The sequence below is a fragment of the Otolemur garnettii genome, unplaced genomic scaffold, assembly GCF_000181295.1.
Source record: "Otolemur garnettii isolate 467f Iridium unplaced genomic scaffold, OtoGar3 scaffold00221, whole genome shotgun sequence".
Classification (NCBI taxonomy): Eukaryota; Metazoa; Chordata; class Mammalia; order Primates; family Galagidae; genus Otolemur; species Otolemur garnettii.
Genome location: NW_003852616.1, coordinates 1,291,081 through 1,310,630, shown reverse-complemented (window position 1 = coordinate 1,310,630; position 19,550 = coordinate 1,291,081). Strand labels below are relative to the sequence as shown.

General features: G+C 44.1%; 1 protein-coding gene across 1 annotated transcript in view; it reads left to right on the top strand.

Annotated features, from left to right (window-relative positions):
- The window catches only part of LOC100948578 (histone-lysine N-methyltransferase SETDB2), a 104,794-nt gene that overhangs the window by 57,259 nt on the left and 27,985 nt on the right, over positions 1 to 19,550 (top strand). The window contains exon 11 of the mRNA XM_023508077.1: positions 13,910 to 14,031. Coding sequence (XP_023363845.1) covers positions 13,910 to 14,031 — 122 coding nt within the window. The remainder of the gene's footprint in view (positions 1 to 13,909; positions 14,032 to 19,550) is intronic.

The following is a 19,550-nucleotide window of genomic DNA, read 5'->3' as shown; positions in this document are numbered from 1 at the left end:
AAAAAAAAAAAAAATTGAAATTGTTTTTGAGAATAGGAAACCAAAGAATAGGAACAAGAGCAAAAAATATACCCCAACAGTCCTTAGACAGATAGGGAAAGTTAAGTCCCTTTATTCATGGTAAAGGCACAAGAATTTTAGGCAGTGCACTATAATGAGGAAACTTGGTGAATGTGGGAAAAATTTTGTGTATAGAAGGAAGGAACTGTTACAGATCAGCCAGTATTTCATTGAGATTGCCTCTGAAATGTCTAACTGATGTTCAGAAACATGAGGTATTCTGTCAGTTATCATCTGGGAGAAATTTCTCCTGAAATGTTGATTTGCCTCATTCTGGACTGGTTCTCAGGTATCATTTTCCTGGAAATTCCCTTTGTCATCTCTTATGGCAGCCGTGTTTCCAGTTAGACCTCATTGTTTCCTTTTTTTTTTTTTTTGTTTACTCCCACCTATCAGGGATGCACATTCTCCAATAGCTTTTGAAAAGGAAAAATGAGAAGTTAATATTTTTGAGTTTCTGTGTGTTTGGAATGTCTTTGTTTTATCCTTATACTTGGCTGCTGTTTTGGCATGGTAGGGAATTCCTGGGCCGTCTACACGCCCATTCTTTCCACTGGGTGCCTGGTTGCTACCATTCAATCTGAAAACTAATGATTTGTTTCTTCTCTCTTTCTGGAATTCCTGTTATCCAGGTGTTAGACCTCCAGGATTGGTTCTCTAGTTTTCTTTTCATTTCCAGCTCTCTCTTCTTGCTCTACTTTTCATAGGACCATTCCTCAACTTAATCTTCTAAATCATGACTTACTATATTGTTTCTGGTGTCATATTCTTTTTTTGTTTCGTTTGAAACAGAGTCGCACTCTGTTGCCCTGAGTAAAATGCTGTGGTGTCATAGCTCACAGCAACCTTATCTTCTTGCCTCAGCCTCCCGAGTAGCTGGGACTACAGGTATCCACCACAGCACTTGGCTAAGTTTTCTATTTTTTAGTAGAGTCAGGGTTTCACTGTTGCTCAGGCTGGTGTCAATTCCTGAGCTCAGGCAATCCATCCACCTTGGCCTCTGAGAGTGCTAATTACAGGCGTGAGCCATGGTTCTTGGCCTGGTGTCTTATTCTTAATTTCTAAGTGTATTCTTCTTTAAATATTCTTTTCTTAGCTGGGCACGGTGGCAGTATGTCTCTGAACGTATTTGTGCGTGTGTATAATACACACAAACACATCTGTACTGCATTCATGTCATTTTCTTCTTCTACATATTCTGTGTCCTCCAAGGTTTGTTTGTTTCTCAAGATGTTTGCTTTTGTTTTGCTCTTCTATGTTCTAGGCTTTCCTCAGAGTTAGTGATCTTAGTAGTCTGTCTACTCATATGTAAGAGTGGAACACTGAAAAGCTTGCATGGGTCACTACAAAAGTTTTGAGATGGACTGAGTATATTATGGTCCATTATTTCATTTGGAAGAAAACACAGCCCACTGCATCCTTTCTCATTGACCTGGGCAAGTTCCAACTTGCTCAGCTTACCATGTTGCTAGGAGGGCTTCATTTGTTTTCATCCACATGCATTTTATGTTCCTTGATTTTTGTGTATTTCCAAACTTTTACAGTGGCCCATGTACTAAGAGTATGGAAAAAGGCTGTTAGCTTTGGTACCAGCAACTGAGCTCCTCCAATCTCCTGCCCCGAGTGTCTGCTCACCGCCCTCACAGTCTTGATTCTGGAACCCATTCACATCTGTCAAGACTATCCAGGTTGTCCAGCCCCAATGTGCATTTTTCGCTCTTTAGAACCTGCTGAAAGTGCAAGACCTACAAAGTTTCCCTTTCTTTAGCAAACCATCAACTAGTACATGCTGCTTTTCAAGAACAATTTATTTTTAACTATAATTTAATTTTATGCATTTATGTTCTCCAAGTGTATTTTATTACATGCACTGTATCTTGTATGGTGCTCTGTACCCTATGGGTGCTAAATAAAGGCGTGCTACTGATAACTGGATATAGGATTTGGTTAATTCTGCCTCGGTTTAAGATACCTTTGTTTAGGGCAAACCCAGCAAGATAAAAAGAGGGATCTTTTTCCAGCTGGGCTTTGGGGGGCGGTGTAGGGGCGCTTTGTTCTTTAAAAACATTCAAAATACGACTACAGCCCGGAGAAATGTGCTGAGGACCCCTGTCTGTGCGCCCACCCCTAACCTCCTCGCCCCGCATGTCCCCGGGCCTGGCGGTGGGTCGCAGTGACAGTCTCACGGATTTGAGAAAACGAAACTGGTACAATCCAGCGACTTCCGGGAGCGCAGGCACAGCGCGCCGCCAACGGCCGCCACCGCCCCTAGCGACAGTGCAGCCATGGCCCAGGAGTCGCTGCGCCGGCCCCGCAGCCCCGAGGCTCAGCCCGCACGGGACGCGCTCCCCTGCCCCACCGGTGAGTACGCGGGCTAGGCGGGCTGCGCTCCGGTCGCCGCCATGTGGGGGTCCTGGCCGCCCCGGGCGGGCATGGCTTCGGGTCCCCTCTCCCGTCAGCATCCAGCAGACCTGAGTACACTCGCCTACCGTGACCCGCCCGCCCTTAGCTGATACCAGGGGACAGGGTCCTGCGAGGAGGTGGCAGGAGGGGAGCCCCGGGAGGAGACATGCTAGTCTGGGTCTCAGGAAATAGCTGGGGCAGTTTTCACCCAGGGTGTGATTACAACTCACCTCTTTCTTCCAGTCCTCCCCAGCCCTCCACTTGAGCGGGTCTACCACTTGGGCCCTCCCTTCATTTGATCGTGTATAAACCTGTAATCCCAGCACTCTGGGAGGCTAAGGCAGACGGATTGATGGAGTTTAGGAGTTCAGACCAGCCTGAGCAAGAGCAAGACCGCGTCTGTACTAAAAATAGAAAAATTATCCGGGTGCTGTGGCTGGCTCCTGTAGTCCCAGATACTTGGGAGGCCAAGGCAGAAGGATCACTTGAGCCCAAGAGTTGGAGGTTGTTGTGAGCTATAATGGCACGGCGCTCTACCTAGGGCAACAGAGTGAGACTCTGCTCAAAACAAAACAAAAAATGATTTTGACAGCCTGCCTCTGGAGAGTGGAATAGGTATCTTAATAGAAATAGTCAGAACCACAGAGGCTGAAATGAGGGAGTTTTACCTCTCTCTGTTCAGGGAAATTTTATAGGAGGAGATGTCTGATCTTGGGAGATGGACAGAGTCTTGCTCTTGTCACCCTGGCTAGAGTACAGTGGTGCAGTGGTGTCATCATAGCTCCTTGCAACCTCAAACTTCTGGGTGTAAGTGATCCTCCTGCCTCATCCTCCTCAGTAGCTGGGACTGCCACTGTACCCAACTAATTATTTCTATTTTTACTATATTTTTAGTAGAGATAGTAGGCTGACTATCTTCAACTCCTGAACCCAAGTGATCCTTCCACCTCAGCCTCCCAGATTGCTAGAATCATAGGCATGAGCCACCCACGATGTTAGTTTTAAAGGTCAAGTCAGCCAAAGGTAGAAAGGTTGAAAGGGTGTTATAGGCACAGAGGATGACAGGAACAGGCATCAAACCACAACACATATGTGACAACCACAAGCCAACCAGCTAATGGCTGCCAGGTGAGGAGGCACAAAGATGAAGTTCCATCCTGACCTCCTCCCAACTCCAAACTGGTATAACCAACTTCTCCCATGTCTGGAATGTTCCTAAACTGAATATGTCCCTCAGAAAACTCCTGTTCCCCTCACTGCACCCACACACTCCAAACCTGCTCGACACATCGGCCCCCAGACCCTAGTGGTGCCTCGAAGCTTTTCTTTCCTCCCCATGGGAGCCAGGTCAGTCCCTTCTGTCTCCACAGTGAGCCGTAGCCTGACTGCTTCTCAGCACTGCGACCTCCACCTCTTGCCTGGACTGTTGCCCTTCTGACTTCTACTCCAGCCTTTCATTCAGGCAGTCCTGCTCCGCAGCCCAAATGACCTGCACAAAAGAAAAAGCAAACCTGATTCTCCTGCTCAAACCCCACTCACAGTCGATCAGAACAATACCTTAATCTGCCCACAGTTTAGCCCGTATCCTGATCTGATTTGACTCCTGCTCATCTCGGTTCTGGTTCTGTCAGCCCTTGCTACCTGGCCCGTCCTCTGAGTCACCAAATCTGTGAATCTGTTCGTGCATCAGGGTCTTCCTATTTGCTATTCCTTCTACAAGGAAAACTCATGCAAACATGGTTCTGTTTTCATTTCTCTTGTCATATCCAGGTCTCTGTCTCTCCCCTCAGCCTTGTCTGCCTGCCCATCCTGTCTACAAGAGTGCTCCCTCCCTGGCTCTTAACTACTCTCTGCCTCCTTCTCAGTTCCTCTCTATGGTATTTAGCACTACCAGGAAAAAAAACAAAAAACAATAAACTTGTTTAATGTCTATTTCTACCAGTGGAATGAATTGAGTTCTCTAAGAGTCAAGAGTCTTAGTCTCTTCTCTATCCCCCGTGCCCTGAACAGCCTGCCTGGTCGCAGTAGCAGGACATAGCAGGTTCTCATTGAGTAATCTCTTGAAGGAATGAATGGGCATGTACATGACACTAGGAGCCTAGCTTCTCTTCCACCCATGCCAGGGCACATATGTGCACACACACACTGAGTGCACACATACATACCCGGTGATGGTCTCGGTCAAGTGTACTTGCCCAGTGCAAGTTGTACCAAAACAATGTGGTCTAATTTAAGAAAAAGGGATGCTTATTACTAGCCAGCAGGGGTCCAGACTCTCAGACCCCCTAGAGCATGGATACTGTAGTATTTTCCAGAGAAGGCTAGGAACTAGGACCTGAAAAACCACTATAGACTTTGGCAGTGTTCCCCTCTTTCTTGTATTTCTCTACCTCTTAGCATATGTGCTTTGAATTTCTTTCTTTGGTCCTGTTAGGACCAGAATCGCCACTGAGAGACCACCACACACATGTAAAAACAAAGAAGTGCTTTTATTTGCAAGCATATGCCTGGGTCACTCCACCCTACAGTGTAGCTGGGGGAAGGGCCATGAGCTGAGGTTTTTAAAGCATATAGAGTAATTTCATTGGGTGTTTTGTCGGGCAGGGTTGCTATTGGCTGAGCTGTTTATGGTTAGGGACTTTCTAGAGGGGGGCTGCTTGTCTGTTTCTGGTAGACTGGCTCCCTCTGTGCTGATTGACCTTGTCCAGAAGTGTGTGTGGAGGGGGGAGCCAGTCCCCTTCAGACTGGCTGCCCAGAATTGCCGGGGAGGGAGCCAGTCTCCTTCTGATAGACTGATTCCACCTGGGCGACCTTGCCCAGGAGGGGAGTAGGGAGTTAGTTCTAAGATGGAGTTACATTAACCTTTTCATTCCCAAATGTAGTTACATTAACCTCTTCAGTCCAGTTTCCTAATAATGGGATAGAAGATGGCGATCCTCACAGCCTCCCAGTTTTGACATCGCCTTCAAGAAACTAGCCCAGGCTCGGTGCCCATAGCACAGTGGTTACAGCTCCAGCCACATACACTGAAGCTGGCGGCTTTGAGCCTAGCCCAGGCCAGCTAAACAACAATGACAACTGCAACAAAAAAATAGCCAGGCGTTGTGGCAGGTGCCTGTAGTACCAGCTACTTGGGAGGCTGAGGCAAGAGAATCACTTATGCCCAAGAGTTTGAGGTTGCTATAAGCTGTAACGCCACAGCACTCTACCCAGGGTGACAGACATAGTGAGACCCTGTCAAAAAAAAAAAAAAAAAAAAAGGAAAAGAAAAGAAACCAGCCAAATCTGAACTAAAACCTATTCTGAATTCTATGTATCTGGGAGATGGGCAGGCAGGTCATCTGGGACAATCAGCTGTGTGTAGGGAAATGGAGTTCTTTGAACACTCAACCCCTAGGCTGCTCACTGTCCCTCCACTACAACACACACACCCTCATTCCTACTCATACACTGTAAAGACATCACCCACAATGCATTCTGGCTAATCCAAATACAGATTCAGTTTTGCTTCTCCCAAAGTTATACCCAGTACGATATCCAGAGACAGTGTAATGGAGCTATTCATCCCACATGTCTGTTCTCAAGTTCCTTACCAGCCTGTAGGTAATTTCCCTGTATTGTACTCATCAATACAGCTGACTTCATCTATGCATCCTTCATACACCAGAAGAACTAAAACAGTAAGGTGCAAGAAAAACTATTGATTAGCCAGATTCCAGGCACATGCCTGTACTCCCAGCTCCTCGGGTAACCGAGGCAGGATCAGCTGAGCCCAGGAATTCGACTCTAGCCTAGAGAACAGTGAAACCTGGTCTCATGAAAAAAAAATAAGGATAAATTACTAAAAACAAAAACAATTGATATGAGGAGAAAAGAGGAGGAAATCTCTAAACCATAATTGGTTTACCAGTCCAGAACATAACCATGCCCTACTAGAGTGAGGTTTTAAATGAAATTATAGCATTAGTGAATCTCATTCCATCAGTTATACTCATTTTCTTTTTAGTTTTAAATTCAGAGTTTCACTCATTTTGTGAGCGGCAGAACGTGTTCCTTAGCCATCCTTTCTGGCTACTCCAGATTCTGTCTCCTGGGTGGATTGCCCTTGTCTGGTGAGCTTTAAGACCATCTCTGAGTGGAGAAGCCCTGGGATGGATGCCCCTGGAGGATCTGTAGCCTTAGCAATCCACTCCCTGGCAGAGGTGCGCTGGAGATTGCCAGAGAGACCAAGAGAGAATCTCCGTGGTATTGGAATGAGGCATGGCTCTCATGTCCCAGGGGTATAACTTTTCTGCAGCTTCATTCTGTAGAGCCTTTCTTGGCTACCAATATCATTTTTGAGAATTCTAAAATTCTGTAGGAAATAAATAAAATAAGTAAATAAAATATTGTGATGTTGTTCAGCCTCTGGCTCCTCAGGTTTGCTAAACCTCAGTCCCCTTGGGTCTCAGCTGCTGATGCAAACCAGTGGGCTTTCCCTCAAATACCTTGGCTCCCAGACACACCTACAGGTCTCCCTCCCTATCTGAATCCACAGTTTCTGAGTTCAGAGGGCAGATATCAAGTTGCCCCTGTTTGGCCCATGAGTTTCAGATAACCGGTAGCAGGAATTCAGATAGTGAGAGACACCTGTGTATGTAAAATTCCCCAGCATCACTCCTCCAACTACATAGTGTCATGTGCGTCCTCCAGTCTAGAAGAATGAATGAGCTGGAAGAGCCAGGATACTGTGAGATGGAGTGTGTAGAAAGGCCTGTGAGTCCCACCTCATGTCGCTGACAGCGCTGGACACAAACCCCAGGTCAGAGCATGGCAGCATTGTCAGCACATCTGCTGTGTTTTTCTCTGTGTTCCCAGATGTCAAGACCTTAGGAGCCCACACCCTTGAGAGTGCGGCTCGACAGGGCACAGGGACCCTGCTCAGGTGTCAGCAACTGACAGCTGCACCAGCGCAGCACCCTTGTCTGCTGATGGCCCCCAGCTTGTACGTAAGAACAGGGAGAGGTTGTGTGCACTGTCCTGCTCTTATACACAGGTCGCTGTGTATCCTGTCAGATGCTGTCATGTTTCCTGGGGGAGACAGTCTGCGGAAGCATTAGTACTTCCGGTACTAAGCCTGACACTATTTTAATCCTGGATTTTGCAATTTTAATGTCTAGGCTGAGTGTTCTTTTAAATAAGAACATAGGGCCACAGGGCGCTGGCCCCATATGCCGGAGGTGGCGGGTTCAAACCCAACCCTGGCCAAAAACCAGGGCTATTATATAAATAAGAACATAGTATTATTCTTTTGAGGTGGGGGGTGTTGTCAGATATTAAAATATATTCTAAAGCATTGAAAATTTTGAAGTATGGGTTTGGTGGAGGAAGTTGAATGGGACAAAATAGTAGTATGGGAATAAACCCAATATATGTAATAATAAAATATGTGGGAAAAGAAAGGGTTTTACTCCATTACTCAGGTTGGGGGGGGCAGTGGCACAATCACAGCTCACAGCAATCTCAGGCCTCTGGATTCAAGCCATCCTCATGCCTCAGTCTCCTGAGTAGCTGGGACTACAGCCAAGCACCACTATGCCTGGCTTGTTTTGTTTTGGTTTTTTTTGAGACAGAGTCTCACTATGTCACCCTCAGTAGAGTGTTGTGGCATCACAGCTCACAGCAACCTTAAATTCTTGGGCTTAAGTGATTTTCTTGCCTCAGCCTCCCAAGTAGCTGGGAGTACAGGCACCCACCACCACTCCCGGCTATTTTTTGTTGTAGTTGTTATTGTTTAGTAGGCCGGGGTCAGATTTGAACCCTCCAGCCCTGTGTATGTGGCTGGTGCTGTAATTATTGTGCTATGGGTGCTGAGCCTCATTTTTTATTTTTGTAGAGATGGTCTCTTACTATGTTGTCTGGTCTCAAACTGCTGGCCTCAAGCAGTCCTCCCATCTCAATCTCCTAAAGTGGCTCGGTGCCTATGGCTCAAGCGGCTAGGGCGCCAGCCACATACACCTAAGGTGGCGGGTTCAGATCCAGCCTGGGCCTGCTGAACAACAATGATGGCTGCAGCCAAAAAATGGCCGGGCGTTGTGGCAGGCGCCTGTGGTCCCAGCTACTTGGGAGGCTGAGGCAGGAGACTCGCTTGAGCCCAGGAGTTGGAGGTTGCTGTGAGCAGTGAAGCCATGGCACTCTACCCAGGGGCTCAGCTTGAGGCTCTGTCTCAAAAAAAAAAAAAAAAAAATCTCCTAAAGTGATTATAGGTATGACCCCTGCCCCTGGCCTGAAAAGGAGATTTTAAATCAGTAGCTAACCATTATGAAAGTAAGTTAGATCCACTCTCATATTTTATTCATTAATATTTTAATTTTTTAAATTAATTAAAATTCTAGAAGATAGAGATAAACATTTTCTAAGTATATCCTTTTCACCCATATTAGAAACCATAAAATAAGATTGTTATATTTCATCAAATAAAAACATTTAAACCTTCTGTGTATCAAAGAATATTACAAACAAAGTTAAAAGACCACATATATGATTAACAAAGGGTTCATATCCTGACTATATGACAAGCTCTTGTAAACTAATAAGAAATCAGTAGTAACTCAATAGAAAAATGGGCTAAGGACTTCAATGCCTTGAGAAAAGAAAAGCAGGCTGCGTTTAGTGGCTCCCACCTGTAATCCTAGCACCGGGAGGCCAAGGCAGGTGGATCACCTGAACTAGAGTGAGACCCTATCTCTAAAAATAGCTGGGCATTGTGCCGAACACCTGTAGTCCCAGCTACTTGGGAGGCTTAGGCAAGAGGATCACTTGAGCCCAAGAGTTTGAGGTGGCTGTGAGCTATGATGTCACCGCACTCTACCAAGGGTGACAAAGTGAGACTCTGTCTCAAAAAAAAGAAAAGAAAAAGAGTGTCCTGAAATGATTCTGATTTCATTATACCATCATTACCATATATTAGCACTGCAGTTATGCCCTTTGGAAGCCATGACACATCCAGGCCTGAACAAATAAAACAAAACACTCCTCTCCACTCCCCGCCAGTGGATGGGAAGGGATAATGTTTTCAGTGGCCTATGGGATGGCAACACAAGAGTGAGGAAGTCAGGAGAAAGAAAAGGAGAAACCCAGGGAGACCCCAGGCTACTGTCAGCTGGGACCTGTGCCCACTCCTATGCCCATCTGGAACGGACTGTAAGCTTGCAAATCTTTCCTGACAGCCCCTTCCACGTCTGGAGGTATACTTGCTTAATAAACCGCTCTCACTTTGCTTTGCTGCTTTGGTGTTTTCACTTTTTGTCTCCTACCACAAGGACTGAGGATGATCACTTGCTGGTAACAATGTGGTCATAGGTCATGGTAGCCTAAACTCCTGGGCTCAGCCTCTGCCTCCCAAAGCACTGGGATTACAGACCTGAGCCACGGTGTCTGACTTCTTTTTTTGCTTTTTAAATAAGGATCCTAAACATTTTTCAGTGACACTGGTAGGTCACATTTGTGGCTTGCGTTACGTTTCTATTGGATGATGCAGGTCTAGAGCGCTCAACCCAGAGACTTGCACGGAAGAGGTGCTCCCAAATCCTCAGTTGTTTGAGATGAATAATAATAATAATAAAAAGCAACCTATTTCATCTGAGCGGTTTCACTCTATCTCACTCTTTTTTCTTGGTAGCTGGGAAGCAGGGTACTACTAATTTGTATCCCCACCAAGCAGGACCCAAATCAAAGAAATTCATCTGAATGTGAAATAAATTCTAACTCCAAATGCAGTCTTCTAACTTTATAAAATGAACTAACTTACAAAGAGGAAGACAGAGACAGAGAGTGGGCAAGAAGGAGAGCAAGAGGGGGCGGCGCCTGTGGCTCAAAAGGGTAGGGCGCTGGCCCCATATGCCGGAGGTGGCGGGTTCAAACCTAGCCCTGGCCAAAAAAAAAAAAAATTTAAAAAAAGAAAGAGAGCAAAAGATTTGAATAAAAAATAGGACTTTGAGGAACCATGTGCACAAACTCATCTAAATTTAAAGCTCTTGCCTTGGCTCCAAGCCTGTAGCTCAAGCACCTAAGGTGCCAGCCACATACACCAGAGCCAAGTTGGAATCCAGTCTGGGCCACCAAACAACAATGACAACTACAACCAAAAAATAGCCGGACATTGTGGCATGCACCTGTAATCCCAGCTACTTGGGAGGCTGAGGCAAGAGGATCACTTGAGCCCAAGAGTTGGAGGTTGCTGTGAGCTGTGACGCCATAGCACTCTACCCAGGGTGACAGCCTGAGGCTCTGTCCCTAAATAAATAAATAAAGCTCTTGCCTTAAGACTTGGCGTCTGTAGCTCAGTGGTTAGGGCACCAGCCACATACACCAAGGCAGGTGGATTCAAACCTGGCCTGGGCCTGCTAAACAACAATGACAAATGCAACAACAAAAAAAATAGCCAGGTATTGTGGTGGGCACCTGTAGTTCCAGCTACTTTGGAGGCTGAAGCAGGAGAATCGCTTAAGCCCAAGAGTTTGAGGTTGCTGTGAGCTGTGACGCCACAGCATTCAACGGATGGTGACATAGTGAGACTCTGTCTCAGAAAAAAAAGAACAAAAAAAAGCTCTTGCCTTTAAAGCCTGCGTTGTGTCTCATGCCTAATTCCAGCACTTTGGGAGGCTAAGGAATAGGATAGCTTGAGCTCAGGTGTTTGAGACCAGCCTGAGCAACATAGCAAGATAAAATAGAAAAATTAGCTGGATGTAGTAGTGGTGGGCACCTGTAATCCCAGCTACTCAGGAGGCTGAGGCAGGAGGATCGCTTGAGTTCAAGAGTTTGAGGTTGCTGTGAGCTATGATGAAGCCACTGTACCTTAGCCTGGGCGACAGAGTGAAATCCTCTCTCAAAAAGTAATAATAAATAAATAATAAAACTTTCACTATTAAATGGTAAAATCTTTGTCTTAAAACTAAAATTTGCAGCTTAAAAATAAAAGCCATTGTCTGCGACAGAAAGCCAAACCAATTAAGAGTTTGAGCGTTTCGACGGGCAAAAAAAAGCATACGTGGATTCTCTGGGCCAAATTAGCAGCAAATGACCAGTTGGGAAGCCTGCCCCCTCCTGACACAGCAGCGGGCTTGTTTTCTCCCTGTCGGCCTCTCCCCTTTTCTTGCCGGTTCTCCTTCCCTTAGCGGCGGTGACAAGTTAGGTTCCTGACTCCCTTGTGGGAGAACAGGAACTATGAGGAAGAACCCCAGGAACGCTGACCACTCACCCTTCTTTGACTTTAACAAATAAAAACAGCAACCTGGGGCCGGCGCGGTGGCGCCCGCCGTAATCCCAGCACTCGGGAGGCCCAGGCAGGTGGGTTACTTGAGTTCAAGACCCGCCTGAGCACAAAGTGAGACCCGTCTCTACTAAAAATAGAAAAACGAAGGCAAGGGGATCGCTTGAGCCATGACTCAGGGTGACAGCTTGAGAACATGTCTCAAAAACCAAAAAAAAAAAAAAAAGGCAGAAGAACAACAAAAAAACCCCCCAAAACCCAGCAACCTGTGCGGGGCAGCTGAGCAGCGCTGTCTGGGGAGTGCAGGTTCGCTGGCGCCTTCCCTCCGCCGCCTGCTCCTCTCCAGAAACTCACCACTGTCCCTTGGTTGTGCGAGGTCAGCAACAACCTTTTCTCTGGTGACGTATCTTTCTTTCCTAAATCATGACATTGAATTAGAATGCAGCACTCATCTACTTCTTTTATTCTCCTAGAATTTATTTTTAATGTAAGATGGCAAGGCAAGCAAGGTGGCACACCTGTAATCCCGGCACTGTGGATAGATATATGATGACAAAGGAAATCTAACCTTTTTTTTTTTTTTTTTACAAGCAGTTAACAAAGCAGTAGTAGTTCTTTAATACATCATCATTTTCTTCTTGATATGTGATGACAGTAGTTATTTTTATTGAGAGCTGGCTATGAGCAAGGCAGTGTTTTGAGAGCTTTGCCTGTATTTAAATTCCTGGTTATTGTTTTTTTTTTTTTTTTTTGAGACAGAGCCTCAAGCTGTCCCCCTGGGCAGAGTGCCGTGGCATTACAGCTCACAGCAACCTCCAGCTCCTGGGCTCTAGCGAGTCTCCTGCCTCCGCCTCCCAAGTAGCTGGGACCACAGGCGCCCGCCACAACGCCCGACTATTTTTTGGTTGCGGCCGTCATTGTTGTTTGGCGGGTCCGGGCTGGGGATTCGAACCCGCCACCTTAGGTGTACGTGGCTGGCGCCTTAGCCGGTTGAGCTATAGGCACCCAGCCAATTCCTGGTTATTGTTAACAGAAAAAAAAACAAACTGTAAAGTAATTTAAAGAGGTCTTTTTTTTTTAGACAGAGTCTCATTTTGTCACCATCGGTAGAGTGCTATGGCGTGAAAAGTTCACGGCAACCTCAGACTCAAGCTATTCTCTTGCCTCAGCCTCTGGAGTAGCTGGGACTACGGGTGCCGGCCACAATGCCCAGCTATTTCTAGGGATGAGGTCTCATTCTGGCTCAGGCTGGTCTCGAACCTGTGAGCTCAGGCAAATTACCTGCCTTGGTGTCCTAGAGTGCTGGGATTACAGGTGTGAGCCTCTCCTCCCAGTCCAACTTAAAGAGGTTTATAGGTTTATTCTAAGCCAATATGAATGACCATGGCTGGGAGGAGAGGGGCTCAAACCCAAGAAGCCTTGAATGAGTGTCTAGAGCTGGTCATATTACAGTTTGGTTTCATACATTCCAGGGAGGCAGGAGTTACAGGCAAAGACATAAATCAACACGTGGAAGTTATATAATTACAGCTGGAAAGGCAGGATGCCTCTAAACTTGGTGGGGAGGTGCTTATCTTAGGTGTATTGAGGGATTATTTACTTTGCAGTTGGTTAAAGAAATAAAGCTTTGTCCAAAAACTTGCAGTTAGCAGAAAAGATGACTAAGGGAATAGTCAATAGTGTTGAGCAAGCTTGATGCTTTCAGTTTGAACCATTAACTGTGGCCATAGGCCTTGTTTATAGTTTGTTATCTTAGTGCTACCAAGAGTCTGTTTTGTCAGCCTTATGATCTGTGTTTTAACAACTTTAATGCTCATCTGTTGTGTCTAAACTGGAGTGAATATGAGGCATGTCTTCCAGTCATGGCCAGGAACTCCATTTTAAGGTTTTGTCGGGGTCCTCTTGGCCAAGAGAAAGAGAGTGGAGAGTTTAGGATTTTATTTTTAGCTTATGTTGTCTTCCTTGAATAAAGGTTTTCCTCATTTTGGGGCATTTTAATGAATTCATTAATTCTTTTATTAACCCATTAGAAAACAGAAAGTTGCTTTCCTACTTGGGTCCCTGATTTTTTTTTTGTTTGTTTGTTTTGTTTTGTTTCTCTAGGAATTGAGAATTTCCTACTTTAAGACTCGAAGAGAAGTTAGTGAGACCAAGAAATTCCCCTGCTGCATTTCTCACCAGGGATATCACTTTTAGGTGTCTTTCAGGTTGCAGAAAAACTGGAAAAAAGGACATGTATGCTCTGCCCCAAAGATGCCGACTACAGTGTTCTGTACTTTGCACGGTCAGAGAATATAGCTGCTCATGAAAATTGTTTGGTAAGTTACTTAAAAACTTACTTGAGAGTAAGTACTTCTAGGGTGGAGCATATCAGAATAGATAAGTGGTACTTTGGCTACAAAGAATAACAAATTAGCCCTGTTTGGAGCTTTTAGGTGAGGGTGGGGAAGCATATTTGTCTAACATTCAGCTGTTTCAGACCTTATCATCTTATGATTACTTTCAAATACACAAAGGGAAAGAAGTATTTCACATCCGTGTGTAACAGACAGCCACAGACCTTCCCTATAGATATGATCTCTATCAAACTCTACAGATTTTTGTAATATATCCAGGTTGGTAAACATAGTTCTAAGTCTTTCATTTTATTTATTTAAAAAACTTTTTTGAGTCAGAGTCTTACTCTGTCACCCTGGGTAGAGTGCTGTGGCATCATCATAGCTCACAGCAACCTCAAACTCTTGGGCTCAAGAGATCCTCTTGCCTCAGCCTCCCAAGTAGCTGCGACTACAGGCATGTGCCAAAGCACCTAGCTAGTTTTTCTATTTTTAGTAGAGATTGAGTCTTACTCTGACTGTTCTGGAACTCCTAAGCTCAAGCAATCCAATTGTCTCGGCCTCCTAGAGTGCTAGGATTGCAAGTGTAACAGATGTGAGTCACCACAGCCAACCTGTCTTTCATTTTAAATATAAGGGCATCCATAAAGTTCATGAGCAATTTAAAATAGTTGAACTTGGTCCAGTGTGGTGACTTACGCCTGTAATCCTAACACTCTGGGAGGCCGGTACAGGTGGATTGCCTGAGTTCACAGGTTCAAGACCATCCTTAGCCAGAGCAAGACCTCATCTCTACAAAATAGCTGGCCGTTGTGGTGGGCGTCTGTAGTCGCAGCTACTTGGGAGGCTGAGGGAAGAGGATCACTTGGGCCCAAGAGTTTGAGGTTGCTGTGAGCTAAGAAGCCACAGCACTCTACCGAGGGTGAGCAAGTGAAACTTTGTCTCAAAAAAAAAAAATTATATATATTATATATATACACACATATATATAATGAAATATTAAACAGATAAATGTAATGTAGTGTTCCATTTCATAACTATAACACCATTTAAATATTCTTCTGTGAGTGGACTTTTCTTCAGCTTTTTTTTTCTGTAACTAACAAATTGTCATGCACATTCTAGGCTAGGTGAACTTCCCTGGTCTAGGGTACAGCTAAGAGTGGAATTGCTGGGGCACAGGGAGGAGGCACTTGCACGTCACTATATTTGCCAAATGTTCTCCAAAGAGCTGGTACCAACTCTCTTCATTGTTTCAGAGTATGTTTCTCTTTGTCTTTGCCGACCTTTGATATTATGGGATTTTAATTTTTTCCTCTCTGTTGGTGTGAAGTGGCACCTCATTTTCTTCTGCATTTCTTTGGTGACTAGTGGCACTCTGTACCATCTGATATGCATATGCACTGTTTCATTTCTGCTTCTGAAAATGGTACATTCATAGGCTTTACTTTATCTTTGTTCTTATATGAATTTATTTATGTAGAAATAGATCCTAATTCTTTGTTTCATATGTTGCTTTTTTTTTTTTTGAGATAGAGTCTTACTATATCGCCCTCAGTAGAGTGCTGTGGCATCACAGCTCATAGCAACCTCAAACTTTTGGGCTTAAGCAATTCTCTTGCTTTGCCTCAGCCAGTAGCTGAGTAGCTGGGACTACAGGCGCCCGCCACAACAAGTGGCCATTTTTTTGTTGCAGTTGTTTAGTTGGTTCGGGCCGGGTTTGAACCTGCCACCCTTGGTGCTTGTGGCTGGCGCTGTAACCACTGTGCTATGGGCACCAAGCCTACATATGCTTTTTCTATCAGAAGCTTATACTGTACTTAAATTCATCATTATTTTCCTTTATAATTTGGGGGGGTTCCCCCTAAGAAATTCTTTTCTATACTAAGATTCTACCTTTTTTTCTCAAAAGTTTTAAAATTTTGCTTTTCTTAATTAGTTTCTTAATCCAAGTGGAATTTACTATTATGTAAAGTAGAAACCTAATTTTATTTTATTTTACCACATGGTTAACAACTTTCCCCAGCACTGTTTATTGAATAATCAATCCTTTCCTTTGAATTTGTAGTAATAATTCCTAAGGATTTGTGATAATAATAATGACAACTATTATTATTATTTGGTGTTTTCCACGTGCAAGGTAATTTTCCAGGAGTCTTACCTATGTTAAGTAAACTGTTAATCCTCACAGTAGCCCTAAAAGGTAGGTACTGTCACTACTCTCAAACTAAGACGAAACAACTAAAGCACAGAGAGATTAAGTTTCCCTTTCCCAAGCTCACATGGCTAGTGACTGAGCCAAGATTCTCCCCAAGGTAGTCTAGTTCTAGAACCCTCAGGCTTACTTAGACGACTAATCATGCCATATGTGTAAGGATTGCTTTCTCGTTTTGTGTCCCTGTGCTGGTATGACACTGCCTAATTACAGTCAGCCTTCCACATCTGCTGATTCAACCAACTGCAAATCGAAAATATTTGGGGGTGGCTGGGCACCTGTGGCTCAGGCAGCTAAAGTGCCAGCCACGTACATCTGAGCTGGCAGATCCGAATCCGCCTGGGCCTGCCAAACAACAATGACGGCTGCAACCAAAAAACAGCAGGGCATTGTGGCGGGCGCCTTTAGTCCCAGCTACTTGGGAGACTAAGGCAAGAGAATCGCTTAAGCCCAAGAGTTGGAGGTTGCTTTGAGCTACGATGCCACAGCACTCTACCCAGGGCAACAGTTTGAGGCTCTGTCTCAAAAAAAGAAAGAAAGAAAGAAAAGAAAAGAAAATATTTGGGGGGAAAATAGCAATACAACAATTTTAAAATTACAATTTTTAAAAAAAATACAGTATAACAACTGTTTCCATAGCATTTACATTGCACTGGACATTGTAAGTAATCTAGAGATGGCACAAAGTGCAGGTGGTCCTTGACTTAGTATGAGGTTGTGTCCCAATAAAGCTGAAAATACCATAAATTGAAAATGCATTTAATACACCAAACATCATAGCTTAGCCTAGCCTACCTTAAATTGTTCAGAACATTTAACATTAGCCTACAATTGAGTAAAACCATATAACACAAAGCCAATTTTACAATAAGGTGTTGACTATCTCATGTAATTTATTGAATACTGTCCTGAAATTGAAAAACAGGATGTTTGTGTGGGCACTCGAAGCACAGTTTCTGCAGATTTCCCCACCATTGTAAAGTAGAAAAACATCCTAAGTTTAACCATTGTAAATTGGGGACCATCTGTACATCTGTGTGGGTTGTATGCAAATACTACACTGCTTCCTGTAAGGGAGGGGAGCATCAGATTGCAGCGGGGGTTCCTGTAGCCGGTCCCTTGAAGGCACTAAAGGCAGCTGCACCAGGCTGCTTGGCTAGTGCAGCTAGTGTTTTGGCACTTTGGCTAGTGTTTTGGCTAGTGTTGGCTAGTGTTTTGGCACTTTGAAGTTTAGTATCAACTTTTCAGATTTCACAAAAATTCCTACTGGAATTTTTATTAAAGTTGCATTTAACTTATAGATGAACTGGAGGGAAAATAGATACCTTCATGATATGAGTCAATAATTTCTTTTTTCGGCTCGGAGCCTATGGCTCAAGCGGCTAAGGCGCCAGCCATGTACATCTGAGGTGGTGGGTTCGAATCCAGCCCTGGCCTGCCAAACAACAATGACGGCTGCAACCAAAAAATAGCCAGGCATTGCGGCGGGCACCTGTAATCCCAGAGGTAGAGGCAGGAGACTCACTTGAGCCCAGGAATTGGAGGTTGCTGTGAGCTGTGATGCCATAGCACTCTAGCCAGGGCGACAGCTTGAGGCTCTGTCTCAAAAAATAATAATAACAATAATAATTTCTTTTTTCTGTAGAGGTTTAGAACTTTGGGTTAGGCCTCTTGGGTTTGCTTTTTGTTCTATTTTGTTACTTTTTCGAATGCCTTTTTTAAGTCAGCTATTATTAGTATGCTTGAACACTGTTTTTTTTTTAAATCAGCCCCAGCAATGTAATGAGAACTCATCCCCAAAATGATAGTAATAGTGACAATTACTATTATTATTATTACTTTTTTGAGACAGAGTCTCACTATATTACCCTTGGTAGAGTGTTGTAGTGTCACAGCTCACAGCAACCTCAAACTCTTGGGCTTAAGCAATTCTGCTGCCTCAGTCTCCCAAGTAGCTGGGACTACAGGTGCCCACCACAATGCCTGGCTATTTTTTGATTGGAATTGTCATTGTTGTTTAGCTGGCCTGGGCTGGGTTTGAACCTACCAGCCTTGGTGTATGTGGCTGGCGCCCTACTCACTGAGCTATGGACGCTGAGCCTACTTAAACACTGTTGATTTTTATTTATCTTATTCAACCACTTAGCCAAAATATTACTAATTATAAAAGGCTCTGGATGTATCTGGATTTTGTATTTGGACAATCTTCATCTGTGATTAAAGGCAATTGTATTTGTTTGCCTTAAATTTCAGGGCCTCTTAATACTTTTTATTATTTTATCCCATTTTTCTAGAACATTAGTGATGATTAGAACCAACTATTGTTGGGTGCCCTATTTTCTTCTTCTTCTTTTTTTTTTTTTTGACACAGTTTTACTTTGTCACCCTCAGTAGAGTGCTGTGCTGTCACAGTTCACAGCAATCTCAAACTCTTGGGCTTAAGTGATTCTCTTGCCTCAGCCTCCCGCGTAGATGGAACTACAGGTGCCTGCCTGGCTATTTTTTTAGAGATGAGGTCTGGTTTTGAGCTTAGGCTGGTCTCGAACTCATGACCTCAGGCAATCCACCTGCCTCAGCCTCCCAGAGTGCTAGGATTACAGGTGTGAGCCACAGTGTGGGGAACTGTCTTGTTTCATATATCAATGAGATGTTTCTAAGGTCTTATCATTAAATTTCTATGTACTTTAAGTTTTTAATAGTTTCATTTTATTAAATAAAGAAGTTACCTTTTATATCTAGTTTGCTAAAAAAGAGTATTGAATATTATGAAATGCTTGTTCTGCATCTATTGAAATGATCTTTGCAGTTCTTTCCTGTCTTTCTCTGGCTACAAAGAGTGCTGGATCCTTTACCTTATTTTCCTTTTTATGTACATAATTTGATAGTTTTTAAAAATCTCACACTTATAGAAAATTTGCACATGGAGGGCAAAGAACTTTCTTTTTTTCTTATCAGAACCACTTTGAGTTAAATCAGTGGTCTCAATCTGTGGGTTGCGACCCCTTTGTAACAATGAAAATACGTCGCAGCATTAGGAAGGTTGAGACCCACTGAGTTAATTATTTATCATTTCTCCTGAATACTGTGAATTTTCCATATACAAAGACATACTCTTATATAATCACAACATAACTGTTAGGGTGGGGAATCACTGAGGAGCTCATGGAACAGAATAAAAAGTACCATAGTAAAAAGTTTATTTTACTTTCTTGAGGAGGAAGGGAATGGAAGAGTGACCATTGCAGACAAATGAAGTAGGGGAGGGGAGCGGAGGGGAGGGGAGGGG